We start from the raw sequence: 22,647 nt of genomic DNA on the forward strand, positions 1-22,647 counted from the left end.
ATTGTTTGATAGAGTGAAGCGAGAAGTTTACTTCCATACTACCTGGTTGTGGCACTCCCAAACACCCTCCTATCACAATCTCACAAGCTTCCTCAACACACCAACACTTGGATAATAAAAAAAAATGGCTACTCACCCTTGCCTTTAAAAAACACACTGCATCCCCTATCTATTCCATAATAAATTATCAATAAAGCTCACATGATTGGCGGCATACGAGTCACCCCTCGACCAACTCAACTCCTCGGCAGTCCTCCCAAACACCATCCCCGCCCACTTTTGCACGATGTGGCCATTTTGGAAAGTACATCAACCACCTCATTGCTTTCTCTCAATGCACGAGAGATTTTAAATGAATTAAATGTTTCTAATTCCTTCTTATTAAAAAAACTAACCCTCGAAGGCCTCAAATTATCCTTTGACGCTCCATCAAAATTCACTTTCATCTAACCATTCTCTGGCTTTTGCCAAACAACTCTTTCCCTTGCATCCCCTTTTCCCAAATTCGAGTCTAGATCCACTCGGAGAGTCCATTAACAGGTTGAGATCAAAGAAATATTAAATTTTAATTATTTATATAATTTATAAATATGTAAGCAATACTAATACATGTTAAAAATAAATTTATGTCAAAATCAATGATAAATATTTTTTATTGATATCTATTTTATTTTATTCATATAATAAATTTATTACTTCAAAAAATGTAATTGGTGATAATCATATAAAAAAATGTTAAATAAAATAATTAAATAGTCCACATATATTAATTCCTCTAAGGTAATTTTTTTTAAAATTATTTTTAAGATTTAAAAAGTAAAATCTAAAATATAACTTAATAAAATTTTACTTTTTCATTTTACTATTTATATAGTTATTGTATATTTAATTTGTTGAAAATTTTATTCAAGAGAACCATATATTTAATTTGTGAAAAGATTCATTAAATGAACTTAGATAAATACATTTAAGATATCTATACTAATTTAAAATAAATATACTAATTTATAATCAATTAATTTACTATATTTAATTAAACTTTTATTTTCCTTATATTCAAAAAGATTTTATGGTTTAACATAAACACTAAATGTTCATTACGGCTGACCTATACAAAACATGGGCGTCATTATTGGGTAATTATTTTTGCCAAAAACATTGCTAATTAATATTTGAACACCATAATAATACCAAAACACAAAATAAATTGGTCCTTTTCAACAAAAGCATACAACGTACTAAAACAATTCCCCACTTCACAAGGGCCCACAAAATCTCACTTCACTACAAATCATGACCGTCCATCAAACGGCTCAAGAAATACTGACCGTCCACGTCTGCATCGCTTTGATTTGCGTGACGAAAGCAGGCCCGGATACCGAGCCTGACTGCAATTCAAATTTGGCCCAAAACTCCGAGCCTAAGAGCTCCGGTCCGAACCTAGGCAAGGTTTCATACAAAACTTGCAGCCTTATTGATCTTTTGAATGACAGGGCTCCACACAAATCGACCGTTGGATGTTAAATTTCCCGTTGACAATCGATCTGCAGTGAAAAAATGGCGAACAAATAAATGCAAAGATTAGTACCCATGGTAAAAAAAAGTCCCTTGATTTTTGTTCTCTCCAGCAGCATTTGTAGTCTTTTGTATGCCCACCTGCTAAACTGGGCCTATTGAGCTTGCATTGCAAGTTACAGAGCTTGCTGTTGGGTTCTTGTTTTTCCCTGAAGATATAACAATGGCTGCCTCAACACCAGATGGCCCTGTTACATTGGCCTCACATAGGCGCCCCTTTGCTCATAGGAGGCATGATTCATTTGGAGACAATGTTATCAGGAGTGGGTGTGCTTCAAATGTCAATACCATGGATGAAGTCGGCAGAAGAAAGGCAGAAGAAGCTGGTGAGTCAAATGATATGTGAATTGGGTATTACTTTCTTTTTGGCTGGGACCTATTTACCTCTTCTTTTTCCTTAAAGTGGTGCGAGTGGATAGTCTTCAGCAATTTTGAGTTATTTATAGCCATGAACTCACTTTTACTTTCAAATGAATGTTTGAATAGTGAGACCATTAGTATCCAATTTTCTTTGAGTTATGACTTTCTTTGAAACTGTAGTGTCCCCTGGCAACAGTAACAACCCTATCATGTACCCCATTTGGATTTGTGGTTGTTTTTGTTCGTGATGGAGAACACTCTGAATCTTTGTTTCATTGCTAGTTTGCTAACTGATACTGCTATGTGAAAACAATCTTTCTGCCAGAATGGAACCAAGATTCCTTTGTAGCATTTTCTATTAGATTATACCCACTCCCACTCTTCATTCCATCAAAGTTCACTGAGCTAGACCATTAGTAGCATTGTCTATTCTCCAGTAGTTGTAGACAATGGTTGTGTGTGTTGAAAAACAAATCAAATCACATATTTAGTTTACTGCCGGATTACCGGCTGATAACGCTTCTTGACAAAAATGTCAGTGAGAATCGAACCCGGCTTCTTGTGTCACTTTCTATTGGATTAACACACTTATAGTACTCTTCTATAAGCCCTATGGTTTTTTCTTTTAGTGGTCATGTTTCATTGAGCTGCGACACAAGTAGGCTGATCTATTATCTGGCAGTTGTAACAATCATTATCAATTTGTGGACACATTGGCTGTGTGTGTTAAAGAATAAACTAAATTACAATCTGTGCTTATTGCTACTTTGCTGACTAACTTTTCTTCAGAATAAAACAAGGATTCTTTTGTATCATTTTCACTCAGATTCTTTAGTAATTTCATCAAGCTAGAGAATAATTAGATTGGTTTAGACTCTGGCAGATGCATCTATCTTCTTCAATTTGTGGATACATGGCTATGTCTCAAAGCAAATATTAAATCCTATTCTCAGTTTATTGGTAATGTACTGTCTAATTCTTTTTTGTGAAAACAAATCGTCTGTTAGAATGGAGCTGAGATTATTTTGGATCCATTTTTCTATGGACCAAATCCGCTTACAAAATGTTACCTTGACCCAATAGTTGTTTTCAAAGATTTTGGCTTAATGGAGCTGAGTTGATAACAGAGTTTCATTAAGCTAAACCAAAAGAAGCTTGGCCTATTCTGTGGAAGATTTTGGCTTATTAAATGGTCATCATCAATTTATGGATACAATGGCTGTGTTTAAAAATACATCAAATCACATCTTTGGTCTAAAATTCTTGTGTGTCATAAAATCCTATGTTTGTTTTCATCAATGTGTAACTTTTATTGAACTAAGACTTAGGAAGCTTGGTCTATTCTCTGGTAGCTTTAACAATCATCATCAATCTTTAACAATCATCATCAATTTATGGATACGTTGGCTATTTGTGTTAAAGCTTACATTACTTTATTGATTAGTCTTGCCATCTTTGACACGGTTTTGTATTTGGATGGCAATGTTGTGCTAAAGTTTACATTTTGTCTTTGGCCTAGTCCCTGAAAACTTTTGACAGTTATGATATCGATTCTTTCAATTTTCACATCACAATATTTGCACTTTTCTACGGATGTTATAGCAAAGGATATGTGTTCCTACCTTGGGATTCTGAGTTATGATTTCTTTTTCTGCATACCATTTCACAGCAAGCAGAAGGTTTCAAGCTGCAGCATGGATTACAAGCATGGCCGAGCCTTCAGACATGCCATATGAACCAACTGAGGACGAGTTTCGTCTGTGTTTAAGAAATGGACTTATTTTATGCAGCTTAATTAATAAGGTTCAGCCAGGAGCAGTGCCAAAGGTGGAGGATGTTGTTGACATTAGCTAGTTAATTTTGTTTATCAACACATAATAATTTTCATAATTTTCCAATTGACTTCTTTCTTTTCTGCTTTGTTACGCTGAAAAGCATGATAATAATGTCTACAATTGGTAAGCAGGTGGTTGAAAATATTCCATCACTTTGCCCTGAAGGCCAGCCTTTATCTGCTTATCAATATTTTGAGAATGTTAGAAATTTTCTTGTAGCTGTTGAGGAGTTAAAGTTGCCTACATTTGAAGCTTCTGATTTGGAACAAGTGAGCATGCTCATTTCAATATTATTCGATTCCACTTAATTAGTTCTCTATACTTTTGTGACTTTGTCTAATACTGCTGTTTTTTCAGGGGAGCTTGCAACCAGGTTCTACAACAAAAATCGTAGACTGTATTTTGGCTTTGAAATCTTACCATGAATGGAAGAAATCTGGAGGAAATGGTTCTTGGAAGTACACAGGCCTTTTGAAGTCCCCTATGTTTCTCAGAAATGCAGGATCCCCTCAATGCACCTCTTCTTGTATGGTTACAAAGGGCTTTGAAAACCTGTCAAATCTAATAGATGGTAGCATGCAAAAGAATTGCAGGCAGTTGGATCTTTCAGGATGTGAAAAACCTAAATTTGTAGATGCAGTGGAGGTTAAAGAAAATGGTCCAAAGACAGGGCAGATTCAACAAGATGATGTTGAACAGAGACTCACTGAAATCTCACATTGTAAAGGTTATATTCATGACCTATTTGTAATGAAGGGACCAAACTGAATTATCTCATGTTATCAGTGTTATTTCATGTTTTGCAATGCTTGAGTTGATTATAACCGAATTCCCAAAGTACATGATGGATTATTGCATGTTTATGTTTGGCAGACCTAATCGGAGCTTGGCTAAGGAGTTTTGTTGTAGGCATCGAGGATTCAAAGGAAAACATTGACCGGAACCTTTCTGAACCGCTACAAGCTGCAACACTGGTATGTGACTTTGTCCTCATTCATATTTTGTTGTATGCTACAAATCAAGGAATAACAAAATTTCCTAGATTGCAGATGGTGTGGTACAAAACAATCCTCTTCCCTACTCATATATATTAAATTTTGAGCGTTTTGTAAAGCTAAATTATACATAGCCATTCTGATTTACAAGTTTGGTGGTAGAAAATAATATTAATTACATTAGCTTTATTTACAAAGATTTGTATTCACTCTTAGTGTGGGGCTAATCCTGTTTTTTTGCCACGCAGAATGGTTCAACAGAAACACTCATGAATCTTATTTTTGCAACTCTTAAAGAAAAACAACAAGAAAATAATTCATTGGTGAGTAGCTTAAATCTTATTGAATAATATTCACTTTGTAGGCCTTTTACTCAAAAAAATGACCAAACAGAAGGACTAAAATCATCCATTATGATGTGTTATTTATCAACATTCAATGTAAGTGATTGAATTTTGTTTGATAGATTAAATGTCCCAGGAAATCAAAATATGTACTATGCTTAAACTATAGTCCATTTCATGAGCAAAATAAGTAGTAATTTTTGCTTGATAGATAAAATTCTTTGATTATGCTCTATAAGTAAGAAATGCTTTGTTGATTTGGAAAATGGGTCTGTGGCCAAATATCATGACTAACAAAGAGGAAGATGAAAGCTAGCATAGGATGTAACTCAGGTTTGCGAAATCCATGGGAGAAATTCTACTTGTTTTTAAGAAAATGGTAATACCGTAAGTTTGCTATCAAATCAGGCTGCTTATTAAGGATATCAGGTTCTAGTGCTTACAAATATATATTAAAACAGTGTCTTCCACAGTTGATCTCTAAAGTTTAAAATGTCCACGTACTGGTTTTTAAGAAAATAATAATACCGTTTGTTTGCTATCAAATCAGGCTTCTTATTAAGGATACCAGTTTCTAGTGCTTACAAATATATATTTAAAACATTTTCTTCCACAGTTGATCTCCAATGTTTAAAATGTCCTTGTCTTTTGGTTTGCTTATGATCTCTTCCTTGTTTTTTTTGGAGTATCTTTAACAAATGTTGTATTTGTCACATGGTTGAATAGATTTGATGGAAAATGGAACTGCAGGGGCACAGATCTAGGCATCCTCACCCCATTGGTCGTGTCTAAGATGCCTAGGAATGAACCCCAGTAAAATGCCCTAGTCTTTTGGTTCCCTAACTAAGAGGCAAATGCCTCATTTGCACGTATGGAAGCTTATGATCTCTTCCTTGTTTCTTGAAGGAGTATCTTTAACTAGTGTTGTACTTATCACATGGCTGAATAGATTTGCTGGAACATGGAACTGTAGGGGCACAGATCTAGGCATCCTCACCCCATTGGTCATGTCTAAGATGCCTAGGAATGAACCCCAGTAAATAATTGTAGAAAGGGGAAGGCCCTTGTGAAACCCTATATCAGTGTAGAAAGTCATCCCCTCATGCTGTCGCAACCAGTATCTTCTCCAAAAAATCCATACCCACCATTAACATGGTCTTGTATACAATGAGCTGATGGGAGGCAAATCAGTAACCTTTGATATCTTTTTGTTTGGGCCACTTTACAAGGTCAGCAAAGGCATTGGCAGCCAAAATATAACGAAAAGGCAAGAACACTTAGGGAGAAATACCCTAACAATGTTAAAGACATTGGAAGATGTCATCCATCTCATGCTTAAGACTTAGAGTATAACCTGTTCATTAGATTTAGGCATCTATCACCCCATTGGCCATTTCTAAGATGCCTAGGAATGAACCCCAGTAAATAATTTTAGTAAGGGGAAGGCCCTTGTGAAACCCTATACCAGTGTGGAAAGTCATTCCCTCATGCAGTAGCAACTAATATCTTCTCCAAAACATCCATGCCCACCATGGACACGGTTATCAAGACAAGGAGCTGATGGAGAGAGTTCAGTAACCTTTGATATCTATTTGTTTGAGCCAGTTTACAAGGTCAGCAAAAGCATATCGGCAGTCAAAATATAGTGAAAAGGCAAGAAAGAACACCCAGGGAGGAAGGAAATATATCATCCATCTCATGCTTAAGATTATAACCTATTCACGAGATAATCTGCTAGGCTTTATAGATTCAATTAAACTGTGATAATGCTCAAAAAGTTTCATCAACCAGAAGAGCTAACTGCTGCTAAAAAAGCATTTTGTCCATGATATGTGGAGGCATATTGATAATTGTCTTCCATTCCTGAGACAGTGAGATTGGTAGATGTACTAGTAAAAAGTTGTGGATTTCCTGGTCAATCTGTCGTAATAGAAAAGTAACTTTACCCAAAATTAATTTAAAGCTGAATGGAAGAGCCATCAACTTCGAAGATTGTACCTTAGCTCATTATTAAATGACTGCAACAAGGATTTGATTTTAGAAACCAAAATGTGTGGATGGTGCACTGCCTAACTTCTGAGTGGTGACTAAGCTTATTTATCATTTTCTTATGCAATTTATAATCTGTCACTAAAAATTCATTGGAGAAAACACAAGAAGGGTGGTTGATAATTGCATAGATGGGAAATGAGAATAGAAATAAGAGGCAAATATTAGGTTTAATATGGATTATAAATGTGGGTACTCTATTTAAATCTGGTAAAATGTTCTTGGAATACTCGCTTAAGCTAACTCTTTGAATTTTTTATCTGTCAAGATATCAATTTGGTGCAATAATATTTTTTTGCAATGTTAAAGGAAGTAAACATGCTTATTTTATTTGATAGTTCACTATTTATATTTAATGTGAAGTAGAAAGAGATCTGAACATCCTACATTATCATTATCGATTCCTTACTAGACTCCATTTTTACAGAAATCTTATAGTTATTTATTTGTCTAATATGTGGCATTGACTTAATTTGCATGCAAAGATTAAAAAAATACAGGATCAAGAGTTTTGGGAATGTTCCAATTCTACAGAATCAAAAAATGACCAGTCTAAGACAATACAAAGGCATTTGGAAAAAAATAAGGAGTTTCAGATGCGTTTAGAAGTGCAAAGAAAAGAACTCACGGTGAGTTACATTTCCATTAAATGCGGGAAAGCTTTTGTATTATGGGAAATTTTCAGAAAGATTAACAAATGTATGAAGGATTGCATAATGTAGTGCAAAAATGATTCTTGAAGTCCCCTGATATGTTTTATATATCTCCATATACTGTCTGATTTCATTATCATCTTTGAATCAAAGATGTTACAGTTTCTGCAATTTCAAATTTTTAACCTTTGGCAGCAAACAAGAATGTTCCTTTTTATTATTTAACAGTGAAAAAGATTTTATAGTGTCTGCAATTTCAAGATCTAAAATCACCTTAAATTATTTCTAGTATTTTTCTTGTTAAACATTTTTAATTGTCAATGGACATCAATACAATCTAAATTTTAACTTTAGATACAGTCCAGGTCATGATTGTTTTTTTGGGCCAATGTTAACTGTGATGAGTAATAAACTAACAAAAGTGGCATATATATCAATTGTAGAGGAAGAAAATGCATGAATTCTCATTCAGGTGAAAATGGTCTCCATATGGAAATGCCAAATTATACCTTTGTAGCTTTATACTGATGACATCATATGGACATATGTTCTCAGTGTTGCTAGTTCTCAAAATTTTGGCGTATACAAAAATATGCAATTAAAAAAATTGAATATTCATTAGTATTTTTGGCGTATAAAATCATTGATTAGGGTATCCTTGGTCCTTGGCATAAAAAACAAATAGTACACATAAGTCTTGGAGCATGGTGGTTCTTCCACTTGCATTTGAGATGTGTTTTTGATGTTATAGCTATGCTACGTGATATTTGTAATTGATATGCAATTCAAAAAAATTGAATATTCATTAGTATTTTTGGTGTACAAAATCATTGATTAGGGTATCCTTGGTCCTTGGCATAAAAAACAAATAGCACACGGAAGTCTTGGAGTATGGTGGGTCTTGCACTTGCATTTGAGATGTTTTCTTGATGTTATAGCTATGCTACATGTGGAGTCAGCAACATCCATTGTTCTTTGTTTGTGTTCATCGTTCTTCGGGCTCAAAGATTAGTGTACTCAACCCACATGTGATCCTATGGCCTTATTGATTACAAATTACAATAACGGATAAGCACCCTCAAATGCAATAAAATGATTTAGAATATAGGTATATTGTTCAACATTTACAATATCACTTTATTGCACTTCTTGCAGCATATTTGCTCAAGCATACTCCAGTTATGCTTGCATCTTGAAGTGTTTAATGGTTGGCTCAAGAGGCATACAACAATATTTTAAAGTTTAGGCACCTTGGCACCAAAACCTATGTTACCCTAAGTTTTAGGGACGGGGACAGTGGGACGAGTTTCCGGGATGACAATTGTATTTGCCAATTTTGGGGACGGGGGGGGGGACGGCAAAAGGGATGGCTATATAAAATATAGGGAAAATTTAAAATATATAGGGAAGTTTAAATTTCATATGAAAAATAGATAAAGCATGTATATATACATTATATTCATATGAAAACATGGATAAAGAAGCTATATGTACATTATAGAACCTTAAAATACCACATTTGTGTTCAGAATTCATTGTCAATACTCAACATATGCATTCATAATTCAGAATTCATTGTCAATACTCAATATGCATTCATAATTGAAAATTCATTGTCAGTATGCCAACACTTGTTTGATTTGCTGAAAATCTGATTGCTTTGCTTAAATAATTATCACTGGAAATAATTGTTTTTATCGCTTGTATCGCATATCTTCCCTTTGAAATATATGAATATCGTATGGTAAGAGATGAAATATTTATATTGTTCCCTTTTAAAGTTTTAAATGTATCATATAGTCAAACATGAAATATGGGCCAATATGAAACATAAATATTTATCGTTGCCTTATATTAATAATTTATTGCAGTCTTGATCTTTAGATTATATTAAATTTTAATATAAGGCAACGATATTATGAATTATCACATAGTCAAGACTATATTGATAATTTAATATTGTTGCCTTTTAAATTTTTCATTATTGGAACGATTTAGGGCAAATAATTTGGGGCATGCGTTAGGAAAAAAAATTAGCCCCAGCTGTGGGGGATGTCTATATGTCCCCTTGTTTCTGGGACGTCCCTAGCAAATTCCCACATTTTGGGGATTGGGGGGGGGGGGAACATCCCCGCAACTGGGACAGGGGTTTTGAGGCCAGGGACGCGTCCCTGGGTTACGTAGACCAAAACTCTCCCATCATGCATTTGAAACGAGAAAGATGATTTTGAAATTCCATTTAGAAGGAAAAAGGTGAAAGGAACTCAAGTTCAGAACTAAACACTAACACAAGGAATCCAAAAACTATCATTGTAAACTAGGCTGCAATGTCATTCAAGTTGCCCTGCATACACCTTGAGCAAAGAGATTCCCATGTGTAAGTCTAAAAATCTCTTTGTTTTAGAATTTGCTTTGCCTGATCTGGCATTCCAATTCCGGTTGGATTTTAGATCTGATTAAGAGATTTTGAGAAAACTATACAGAATCTTGTGTATAGTTTTCTCAAAATCTCTTAATCAGATCTAAAATCCAACCGGAATTGGAATGCCAGATCAGGCAAAGCCTGCTGCATGTAACAACTTATGAAGTTGATCAATGATTTTCCTCATCAACAACATGAAGATTCTATGACTTGCTAAAACTAACAAATAAGTAGCAAAATAACATAAATCTGGTAAAATATACAAAAGACTAACACAAGAACTAACTTAAAATCCTCTTTGTTGCATAAAGCAACATATGAAGCTGATGGAAACATCATTGATCAATGATTTTCCTCATAATAAAATGAAGATGGCTAACTAAAGGTAGCATGATAACATAAATCTTGTAACATAAATAAGTAGCAAGATAACATATATCTACTAAAGTAGGCAAAAGAATAACAATTGAGAACTTACCTTCACAATCTTCTTTGTTGGAAGCCAAAAGTTTTTCTCACCAAAGACCTTCCCTTCACTAAAGGTAATGTGCCCCGTTTAAACATAACATATATATAGTAAAGTAAGCAAATGAATAACCTAATAAGACGTACCTTATCATAAGGTTAACATGATTGTTGTCATGCCTAGGACAACATATATCTAGTAAAGTCTCCAAAACTATCACAAGGCTAACATGATTGTTATCATGCCTAGGACAACATTATCTTGTCCTTGCAACAGGGAAAATTTCGTATTCAAGGTCATTGATAAAAAATAATAAATTTCACAATCTTATTTGTTGGAAGCCAAAAAATTTCTCATCAAAGACCGAATCCACAACATTAACTTCTCTGCTGGTCCTTAAGTTTGAGGATCGATATCACATTTCACTTACACATGCTTTTTGCAGCATTTGATTGAAACAATTACTAAACATGGAATTTTCGGTGATTAATGACTCTCAAGTTTTGTTTTGCTATAATTATAAACCAAATCCCATTTAGCACTCAGGGGTGACGTGCCCTTTTTAACAAGGGTCCTTTATTAGTTTTGGTTTTAAAGTTTTTCGGCTTTTTTATGACAAGACAATTCCTGCTAGCAGAAGCTGTTTTTTGCATTTGAGTGGGTAGGCCTTGTTTTTCAGCCTGCCTGTCTTGTGGCTCACAAGACTTCCTCGTCTTCCAGCAAGCCTGGAAACACTGCTCTAAACTTAACTCTGCTATGGCAGTTATCAGCATAGGTATAATATAAGTCCCAATGGAACATGCTAAAGAATTATATGCTCTTAGTTAGTTGCTGTAGTCATTTAGCAGCAGTCAAGGAGTGCTCAAATTTAGAATAATTGGTATAGTTTTACTGTATCTTTGTTGGCTTAAAATTGTGGGTGGTCATCACAGAATAGGTATAAAAATATAGCATCAAGTAACATGCTAGAACTGATATGTGCTGATAAGCATGTGGTCTGTGAGTATGCAGTCAAGGGGTGCTAATTTCTCGGAATTTTTTTATTTTTGACTGTGTCTCTTACTGGCTCAAAAGTTAGCGTCATGATTGATGTTAGTTAGTTGCATGATAAATGTCATTTGTTGCTTATTTTTTCTCAAATTTGCACTTGATTTTTCAGGATATGAGAGTTTTATTACAAAGAACAAAGGAAGATTTACAATTAATGCAAGCCAGACACCAAAAGCAATGGGAATTACTAGGTAAGTCAGAGAGGGATAGAATATTCTCGATTGCCATCAATCAGCTCTGATCATTTTTGTTAACGTTGGAACATGTTTCCAATTATACAGATAACATGTGATTCTTATATGTTCATATTTATTAAAACAAACTACAATTTTGAATATTGTTGGCTTCAGAAATAACTCCATGATTTCTTTGGCTCTAAAACCTTTTACAGGGAATGAGGTCCAACGCCTTTCCATTCCTGCTTCTGGATATCATAGAGTTGTCGAAGAAAATAAGAACCTTTATAATGCCCTACAAGACCTCAAAGGTACCTTCCTTAAAGCCTTTTGAGAAAGCTGTCAATTATTTTCAATTACAATTCTAGTCACTAATTGTCTTTACTGTTCTGGGGCTTAGGCAAAATAAGAGTATACTGCAGGGTCAGACCATCTCATGCAGGCGATTCTGGTTTGCAAAGCACAGTGAAATTTCCTGGGGAAGATGGGTCACTTCTCATAGTCAATACATCAAAGACTGGGAAAGATGCGGCAAAGATGTTCAATTTTAATAAAGTTTTTGGGCCATCTGCAACACAAGGTAAGTAAGATTTAATTATTTTGCATTTTCCATTTTAAATTGTGTTTAATTTACTGAATAAGATATACTAATTATTATTTATGAAATGGCAGAGGAAGTTTACTTAGATACACAACCATTGATCAGATCCGTAATGGATGGTTACAATGTCTGCATTTTTGCTTATGGTCAAACAGGATCAGGGAAAACACACACCATGGTCTGCATCTTATAAAAAATTTCTAAGAGTTGATTGTTTTCCACAAAGAATTGTATTTCTGTGGTTCCTAATTAACAGCAAAGATTGTCTTAACTTTTTTAATTTCTTGAACTTCAGAGTGGACCGACAGGTGCTTCTGAGAAGGAGATGGGGGTCAATTATCGAGCACTTAGTGACCTTTTCCAGATATCTCAGAAGAGGAAACATTTGACGAAGTATGAGGTTTCTGTTCAAATGATAGAGATATACAATGAACAAGTGAGAGATCTTCTTGGCACAGATGCCTCAAACAAGAAATATCCTTGTGCTGTGTTTTTGTATTAATTGATACTGTTCTTTTGATTGCCTATACCCACAGAAATTTAATGTTGCATGGGTAATCCTTAATCCCCTGCAAATTAGATATTCGAAACAATGGACACAACGGATTTAATGTACCAGATGCTAGTGTTTTGCCAGTTAATTCGACATCTGATGTCTTAGACTTGATGAATTCTGGCCAAAAGAATCGCAGTGTTAGCTCTACTGCCCTCAATGACCGCAGCAGTCGTTCTCACAGGTTGAAGAGATTGTACCATTTGTGTGATAACTTCATTTAAATATTTTGTTTGAGGCCACTTCTAAGAGTTTTCTTTGCAGTGTATTGACTGTGCATGTACAAGGCACAGATTGTGTATCTGGATGCACCCTTCATAGCTGCCTACATTTAGTGGATCTTGCTGGAAGTGAGAGGGTGGACAAATCTGAAGTAACAGGAGATCGGTTGAAGGAGGCCCAGCACATCAATAAGTCTCTTTCATCTCTAGGAGATGTGATTGCAGCACTGGCACAGAAAAATTCACATGTACCATATCGAAACAGCAAGTTGACTCAATTGCTTCAAGATTCCTTAGGTGCCTTAAACTTATCCATAATAATTATTCAGTTTTCCCTTTATGTTTAGTTTCTCTTTTGAATTTATTATAACACTGCAGCATGCAAATTTATGTACCAGGGGGTCAGGCAAAGACCTTGATGTTTGTTCACATTAGTCCTGAATTGGATTCGTACGGAGAGACACTTAGCACTCTTAAATTTGCTGAAAGGGTGGCTACCGTTGAACTTGGTGCTGCTCGGGTAAACAAAGAAAGTGCAGAAGTCCGTGAGCTTAAAGAACAGGTATATATTAAAAAATTAAAAGGATTAATTCACAGATTCAGGATATGCACTGATGGTTCTTTTTCTCAACAAATATATTTCAATCCTTTTCTCAACAAATATATTTCAATATTTATTCCAGGTAAAAGAATCTGTGTTTTATTTTGGATTTTAAATACACATTTTTTCTCTGCAGGTAGATAGTTTGAAGAAAGCTTTAGCAAGAAAAGAAGCTGAACTAGGGAACTCACAGAGTGTGAAGGTATCTCCACTTATGTTTGAGAAGCATAAAGGAAAGATAGAAAAAACACCAGTGCGCTCAAGCCGATTAAGTCTTGATGGCCCTGGACGGAGAAATACTGAACAATTGAAAGATGGAATAAACAAAATGCAGGTACATTTTAATACTATTGTCATTCTCTCATTTTTGTCCTTTGAGTTACACCAAGTTGTATTAATTGCTTTACTTTCGACTGCAGGACCATAACAATATTTCTAATTTTGGAGTAGTTTCTCTTGGGGAAATTCTTTATACTGGTGACAAGGTGAAACTCAATAATACCGAGATGCAAGTTGGCAAATCAATTGGCAGGGGAAATAACCGTCGACACAGTTTGAGTGGGAAGACTGTTGAGCTTATTCAAACTCAGAAGGCTAATCTCCCACCTAGAACACCTGAACACCCAAGTATGGGGTACGATATTTCTAGCAAGTCTTCAGAACAAGTGAAATCAGAGACCAAGACACTAAATGTTATTGTGACAGCATCCAAAAAGTCTTCAAACATCAAGAAGTCACTGCAGACATTTGGAAAATTCATGAATGGTAGTGAAAGAAGGTAATATTTATAAGAACATTAAAATGAGGGTCATCATGGTGTGGACTTGGACGAGTTATTTGTAAATTTTTAAGTCGGTTGATTTTTTTTATGTTTGCAAATCAGAAGTCAAAAGCAAGTGGAATCATCATCTCCAGTCTCCAATGTCAACCGCAGATTTTCAAGTGGTGGACAAAACCATCCTTCTCCCAGGAGGCAATCACTTACTGGTGTCCTGGCTAGGCGAGCTTCTCTTACAGGAAAGCTACATGTTGAATCAATCCCAATAGCTTGTAAGTCAGTAAAACAGTAAACAAACTACATATGTGGTCAATTTATCTGTCAAATTTATTCTTCTCTTATAAAGAGGTAACCTGCAAATGAGAATATAGAGACCATTTTAGGGAAAATAGCAGTTTAAACATGTATATATTCTTTGTATTTATTTCAGCTCCACAAGGACACATTGAGTCACACTGCAAGATCCCACCTCTTCAGCAGTGTTTGAAGACCCATAAACGGTGGATGTAATATATCACATATATCACCTGCACATAACACTCTAGTGATTCCAAAGAGGTGTGTGCCCTGAGTTTTGTATTGGAGTAACTTTTTTGTTCTCCTTTTATCCACTTGACTCATTTTGTCATGTAGATTAAAATAAATTTTCTGGTATGTGTGGATTTTGCTTTCATGTGGGAGTAGATTAAAATCTTGCCCGGAGTTTTGACATAAATTCAAGATAGTTTGATGTAAGTTAAAATCTTTCCATTTTTGCTGTACTTTAATCTGATAATAATCATGTTGAAGATTGAAATTTTTCAGAAATCAAACAAGTGTTGACTTATATCAAGATAGTGTAATCTGATATAAGTTAAAATCTTCCATTTTTGCTGTAGTTTAACCTGATATAAGTAAAAATCATGCTGAAGATAGAAAATTTTCAGAAATCAAATAATGATTCTCGGGCATACTTTATTAAATGTGTCACAAATATTTCAGTCATGAATTTGGGGTTTTTATAGTACTTTTCAGGATTTCCTTGTGCCATAAAGGATTAAATTACTATGTGTAATCTATCTAATAAGACATTAGAATGGCTGGCTTGAGGACATGTTTGACGTGAAAACCTGGCTTGAAAACATCTTTATGGAAAAGTGAGAACAAATTATTATTGTAACCTATCTAATAAATACATGTTTAATATGAAAGGCTGGCTTGAGGACGTGTTCGATGTGAAAGGCAATCTCAAGATTGAAATAAATACCTGCTTGATATGAAAAGGCTGGCTTTTGAGGACACGTTTAATGTGAAAGACTAGTTTGGAATCATCGTATGTGCAACTGAACTTAAAATCCAGAGACTGATTCTTTATACTCCTTGTTCAACACCAAATGCTGGATTGGAGACATCTTTATGGAAACGTGTATATAAAACCCTGACTGCTTCTTCATTCTTCGTATTCTTGAAATAAATACCTGCTTGATATGAAAGGCTGGCTTGAGGACGTGTTCGATGTGAAAGGCAATCTCAAGATTGAAATAAATACGTGATTGATATGAAAAGGCTCGCTTGAGGACATGTTTGATTTGAAAGATTAGTTTGAAATCATCGTATCTGCAAGTGAACTTATAAATCCAGAGACTGTTACTCAATTTCTTTATTCTCCTTGTTCAACACGAAATGCTGGATTGAAGACATCTTTATGGAAAAGTGTATATAAAACCCTGTGTTCTTGACATTCTTCAAATTCTTGGATTCCTTGTTATTATTTATCATTCATGTCCATTCATATAGAATTTAGACCTGGTTTCCTTGTTAATATGGGAAGGTGAACTAAAAAATCCAGACTGGTCCTTCATGTTCCCCCCATGTTGGAATCTTTGGACAAACAGTGAAAGATTTCCTTGTTAATAATTATCAAGGATATGCAAAATGTAAAGGAAACCATGTGACATCGATTAGCATTGATTTTTGTTCAAAGTTTAACCATTGATGGCTGTAGCGGTGTAGAATATACACCTACTATTAATTCCAAGGAAAAGAAATTGGAATTCCTGGTTTATATGTTTAATAGAACTGAAAATAAAGTTAACGAATTGGAGTTTGATAAATATCGTTCCAGGAAATTGAGCTTATGGAGATCTGATTCTTGGGATATTTAAATAGCTAACTCTAATATTTTAATTGCTATTCAAAGAATGGGGAAGCGTACAAGTAGGTATCGGAAACTGAAGTATGCTATTCAAAGGACAGGGAAAGTGTATCAGTAGAAGCTACATCAGATTTCAATGACTTTTTGGTTGTCTTTGTATGTGACTTAACTATAACTATTGTAGTAATGACATACATTGTGGGATTCATTATGACACAAGTGTCAAAAAATACACATTTCAAAGTGTCACCTGATACCTACTTAAAGATCTCCCAATAATTGTGCACTTAAAATTGTCAATACTTAAATGCAAATGCCCTAATAGTCCTGCACAAATGGACTAATTATGTTTAACAAATGATATAAAATGGGTGGCTATTGGTACATGTGAAATTTATTAATGGACTAGAGTTGTCATTGGGGGTTGGGTGTACAAGGAGAGAATGGTTATTGGAACTACAACGACTACGGGTGCTCTTCCCCTACTTATAATGCACTTATGTTTTGATTCCATCAAAATTAATCCCAAACAACATAGAGAAACAATATAATTTAACTATAGCATTTAAACTTGGGTGATTTTGTTCACTTTGCATATATCCAATAAACTAAAATGTTAACCCTAAAATATTATTCTTTAAAAACCCTGGCAAGGTCCTCACTCATTTGAATAATAAATAGAAATTTTGGCTTGATGTTGAATTAATCCCCTTGCATACTAGTCCTTTCATATCAATTTTTGATGTGTAGATTGGGTATGTACATTGAATTTTTAGGGAAAGTAAAAATTACAACCTAATAATTTTTTAGTGTTAAGAGACATTCTACAATGGCAGTTAGGGGTGGAGTGTGAGTGTGTTAACAAAAATGCTTACTTTATAACTTAAATTTGATTACTGTTTAAAAGTCAAAATATCAATATTAATTATAAACATAATATTTTTAAAATTAAAGACCACATAAAAACCTTCATATAAAAAGATATTTTAAAAAGGTAATCTATTGTTTCATAATTACAATGCATCAAATATTTCTTATTTAAATTATTAGTAGACATCAAAGATAATTAATTCAATTAAAAATTATGTTTTATAAATTTTTATTTATAATAATTGTTTAAATAATTATTTCGTCACATAAGGATATGAACCTTTATCAAAGGAGATTATTTCATCGCAGAAGGATATGAACCTTTCTCAAAGGAGAAGCATGGGCACAAAGAGGCATAGGAAGTCGAGGAAGTGTCGGTTGTAGAAATGGTGGAGGGCGTCCAAAAAAGAAGAATCCTCGAGAATACAGGACATGCCTTGCATCAGGGGAATCTTCCTTTGCTCCACCTAAGAAGATGCCAATACATGGAGACTGCGCGATCGTGGACCAGAGATAGGGGTTTTTGTTATATACCCTGTAATATGTTCAACGTAGGGCAAGATAAGATAATGGGGCTTTTTGTCAAGCCTTTCAATATAGAACAATAGTAAGGATAAAACTTGCTACCAAATTTTGAGTTTGTAAAATTTGCAGTAGTAGTAGCAGAATTATTAGCTCAGAGGGTTTGGAGCAAGGCTTGACCATCTGATTTTGGAGACTGTAAACAAATTTTTGATATAATATAATTCTTGGCTACGACCTTTTACTTAGCAAAAAATAAAATAAAAACAATTGATTAAATAATGATTAAAAAAATAGAAGTTTTTAGCAAAAGAAACCAAGACTATATGCGTCAAAATAAAATTAGAAAATTAGATAATATAAGAATTTTATATAAACAATTGCTAGTGCCAAGAATATAACTAAGAGAAACTAGATGAGGTGTTAGTCGAAGCTCCAAATTAATTGTACAACTCAATAAAGTGATAATCAATCAATCTCTTATATCATTTAACAACTTTTAATGAAAATCAATCTCTTATATCGTTTAACAACTTTTATATAAACAATTGTTAGTGCTAAGAATATAATTACAAGAAACTGGATGAAGAGTCAATTGAAGCTCCAAAGTTAATTGTACAACTCAATAAAATGGCATTTAGTCTAAGTAATCAATCAATCTCTTATATCTTTTAACAAATTTTAACAAACATAGTTGAAATTGAATTACATGAAAAAACACTTATCTCTATTTGTTATCTAAACTAACTAGCTAACTAATCTATTTAAGATATTTGTAATCTAAATTATTACAAAGAAAGATGTAATATACAAATTAAGGTGCATGAAATGCACCAACATTCCTATTAAGATGAACTATAGAAGAAGTTAGAAGTCATTACAGAGTTATCCCCCATGAGTGACAACTTTTATTATCCTAAACATTGGCTAAAGTTGAACATTTGTTGAATGTCAACAACCAACTACAAGCATGGTAATAATGACAATTGATCACTCAATTTTGGATATGTTGTTAATTGAAGTGCATATGAATATCTATATATTTTGTTTGTCGGCGCTCCACTAGATTGTGAGAGCTATATGAAACTTTGATTACTACACTAAAAAGTAGGATCATCTTAAGTGCAAGTTCTATCAACCGTTGAAGTATCTATAAGCTTCTTAACTAGCAAGAATTGTTTTGTGAAGATAAGAAAGTAGTTGATTGTTTCTTGAAGAACTAGGTTGAGGGACTAGACCCAAGGAGATTGACATATCTAACATGGAATTTTTATCGTCAGTTTGCTTGTCCAATCCAAGCATTATGGAATGCACTTCAAGTTGTATGTAACAAAACTACAAATTTGAGCTCACTTTGGTTTAGGTGGCCAAATAATGGCAAGTACTTTCAAATTTGGTTTTCTTCATATGTGACTTAAAAATCTTAAAGCTATTGTTTCAAATTTCAACCATTGATGGTTGTAGTAGTGTAGAATATACACATACTATTCATTACAAGGAAAAGAAATTGGAATTCCTATTTTATAAGTCTAATAGAACTAAAAATAAAGTTAACGAATTGGAGTTCTCAATAAATATCGTTCTAGGAAATAAAGCGGAAATAAAGCTTATGGAGATTTGAATCTTGGATTACTTAAGTAGCTAACATTAAATATTTTGATTGCTATTCAAGGTTAGGGGAAGTGTACTAGTAGTCGTTATAGCTTAATTTCACGCACCCACAAATCCTAAACAATGCATTGGATTTCGACAATTTTTTTTTGTTGTCTTTGTATGTGACTTAACTACTTATAGCTATTGTTTTGGCTTGTGAGTAGTAACAATAAACGTTGTGGGATTTGTTATGTGCACAAGTCTTGAAAAGTACACATTTCAAAGACGCTTGATACCTACTTAAAGATTCCCTAATAATCATACACTTAAAATGGCCAATACTCATGCACAAACACCCCAGTAGTTGTGCACAAATGGGTCAATTATGGTCCAAAAATGTTAAAAAGTAGGAGGCTATTGGTACATTCAAAATTTATTAATGGGCTTTTAGTTATCATTTTTTTGGTTTCCTTATTAATTGGGGGGTTGGGTGCACAAGGAGTGAATGGTTATTAGAACTATAATGACTATGGGTGCTCTTCCCCTACTTATAATGCACTTATATTTTGATTCCAACAAAACTAATCCCAAACAACATGAAGAAATGATATAATTTAATTATAGCATTTAAGCTCAGGTGATTTTGTTTCCTTCGCACATACCCAATAACCTAAAATGGTAACCCTAAAATATTATTCTTTAAAAACCTTAGCAATGTCCTCAATCATTTGAATTTTTATTCAAATAATAAATAGAAATTTTGGCGTGAAGTTGAATAAATACCCTTGCACAATAGTCCTTTCATATCAATTTCGATGTGTAGATTGGGTATAGCCTCTTATCAAATCATCCCACACATTGAATTTTCATGGTAAGTCAAAATAGTACATCCCAACAATTTTTAACATCAAGAGACATTCTACAATGACAATTAGGAATGGAGTGTGAGTGTGTTAACAAAAATGCCTTTTTAACTTAATTTTGACAACCATTTAAAAGTCAACAATATTAATTTTAATTATAAACATAATATTTTTAAAAATAAAAACCACATAAAAACCCTCATATAAAAATTTATTTTTAAAAAGTAATCTATCATTTCATAATTACAATATAGCAAATATGTGTTTTTGAAATGATTATTAAACATTAAAGATAATTAATTTAGTTAAAAAATATGTTTTATAAATTTTTATTTTTAATATTTTTTTAAATAATGATAAGAAGTTTAAAACTCAAATATTAAAAAAAAAAAGATGTAAATAATCGTATTTCAGAAATAAAAATAAAAATTTGTGTTAGGGAAACAAATAAACAATGTAGATACGATAAGATTTAAATGTCTTTGTATGTAGTAAATATAATTTAAAGTAAAATAAAATAATTTTAAGGTAAATAAAATATCTTCAATTGATATCTCTTAACATTTCTTTAGATGGATGCATATAAGATATCTCTACTAGTCTAAGGGCAAGTAAAAATTAGTCTTCTTCGAGAAACATGAAACTTGGATTTATCTCCAAAAGCTATTGAAAAACTAACAAGAACATGTTAATTTCCCCAAAAAATCATTGCCCACAAATATTTTCTCTCAAATTCAAGTAGAATCTTGAATAAATTTGAGTAGCACAAAAGAAGTTGATTGTACAACTCAATAAAATGATTATCAATCTAACTAATTAATCAATCTCTTATATCATTTAACTTTTGATGAAAATCAATCTCTTATTTTGTTTAACAACTTTTATATAAACAATTGTCAACGCTAAGATGGATGAGGAGTCAATCTAAGGTCCAAGTTAAATTGTACATCTCAATAAAATGACATTCAATCTAACTAATCAATCAATCTCTTATATATTTTACAACTTTTAACAAAATAGTTGAAATTCAATTACAAATACACTTGTCTCAATTTGTTATCTAAACTAACCAGATGACCAATCTATTTAATCTATTCAAGATATTTGTAATCCAAATTATTACAAAGAAATATGTAATATCGGATTAAGTGGATGACTTTCAATTCTCTTGTATTTATTTTTTTGAAGATAATAATTAAGAACTTGGATGAACAAGGAGTGAACGATAATTACAACATGGATAGATGGAACCCAAATTTGTTCTATGGTAGAGTATGTAACGAATCTACAAATTTGAGTTCACTTTAGTTTAGGTGGCCAAATAATAGCAAGTACTCTCAAATGTAGAATCATTTGTTATGTGCACAAAAGTCATAAAATAGTCATGCACAAAGTCATAAAATGGTCATGCACAAATGACCCAATATCTATTTGCACACCTCAAATTATAAGCTATACAAGTGAACAATTATTGAAATATTTTAAAAGACTTTATTTTTTAAGATAATAATTAAAAAATTGGATGGAGGAATGATAATGACAACCTTTATGGAACCCAAATTTGTTACATGCCATAGTATCATTCGTTGGAAAAAGAGGAAAATCGATAGAGATGGATGGGGCAGACGATAAAGGAATATTTAAAAAGACTTTATTTTTTAAGATAATAATTAAAAAATTGGATGGAGGAATGATAATGACAACCTTTATGGAACCCAAATTTGTTACATGCCATAGTATCATTCGTTGGAAAAAGAGGAAAATCGATAGAGATGGATGGGGCAGACGATAAAGGAATATTTAAAAATAAATAAGTATGTTTGGAGATGCGGGGTATCGAACCCCGTACCTCTCGCATGCAAAGCGAGCGCTCTACCGTTTGAGCTACATCCCCATGGAGAAAAATTACTCTCACATTTCAATTTGATCCAGTAATGAGGATAATGTTAACTAGCTGTTCCTAGATTTATGCTCATTGGCTACAGA

At 33.4% G+C, this 22,647-nt stretch overlaps 1 protein-coding gene and 1 non-coding gene across 5 annotated transcripts; one reads left to right on the plus strand and one right to left on the minus strand.

The window, feature by feature from the left end:
• The first annotated feature begins 1,430 nt into the window (after nucleotides 1-1,430).
• Nucleotides 1,431-16,631, plus strand: LOC131031553 (kinesin-like protein KIN-14L). 4 transcript variants are annotated; one of them, XM_057962691.2, is made up of 20 exons: nucleotides 1,433-1,901; nucleotides 3,605-3,762; nucleotides 3,902-4,039; nucleotides 4,128-4,497; nucleotides 4,644-4,744; nucleotides 5,014-5,088; nucleotides 7,644-7,787; nucleotides 11,859-11,940; nucleotides 12,141-12,236; nucleotides 12,326-12,505; nucleotides 12,598-12,704; nucleotides 12,822-12,998; nucleotides 13,100-13,263; nucleotides 13,344-13,597; nucleotides 13,699-13,862; nucleotides 14,038-14,235; nucleotides 14,321-14,679; nucleotides 14,785-14,951; nucleotides 15,110-15,237; nucleotides 15,871-16,631. In XM_057962691.2, the coding sequence occupies exons 1-19, from the start codon at nucleotides 1,739-1,741 to the stop codon at nucleotides 15,187-15,189; spliced, it is 3,177 nt and encodes a 1,058-aa protein (XP_057818674.1). In that variant the 5' UTR covers nucleotides 1,433-1,738; the 3' UTR covers nucleotides 15,190-15,237; nucleotides 15,871-16,631. The 4 variants fall into 4 exon arrangements, with proteins under 4 accessions (XP_057818675.1, XP_057818674.1, XP_057818673.1 ...); XM_057962692.2 differs by lacking the exon at nucleotides 15,871-16,631 and having other exon boundaries at nucleotides 1,431-1,901; nucleotides 14,788-14,951; nucleotides 15,110-15,333; XM_057962690.2 differs by lacking the exon at nucleotides 15,871-16,631 and having other exon boundaries at nucleotides 15,110-15,333.
• Nucleotides 16,632-22,482: 5,851 nt separating this feature from the next.
• On the minus strand, nucleotides 22,483-22,555 carry TRNAA-UGC (transfer RNA alanine (anticodon UGC)). Its single transcript has one exon. It is a non-coding gene; the product is annotated as a tRNA-Ala (tRNA).
• Between the last annotated feature and the right edge of the window lie 92 nt (nucleotides 22,556-22,647).

Source organism: Cryptomeria japonica, chromosome 8, assembly GCF_030272615.1.
Source record: "Cryptomeria japonica chromosome 8, Sugi_1.0, whole genome shotgun sequence".
Taxonomy (NCBI): Eukaryota; Viridiplantae; Streptophyta; class Pinopsida; order Cupressales; family Cupressaceae; genus Cryptomeria; species Cryptomeria japonica.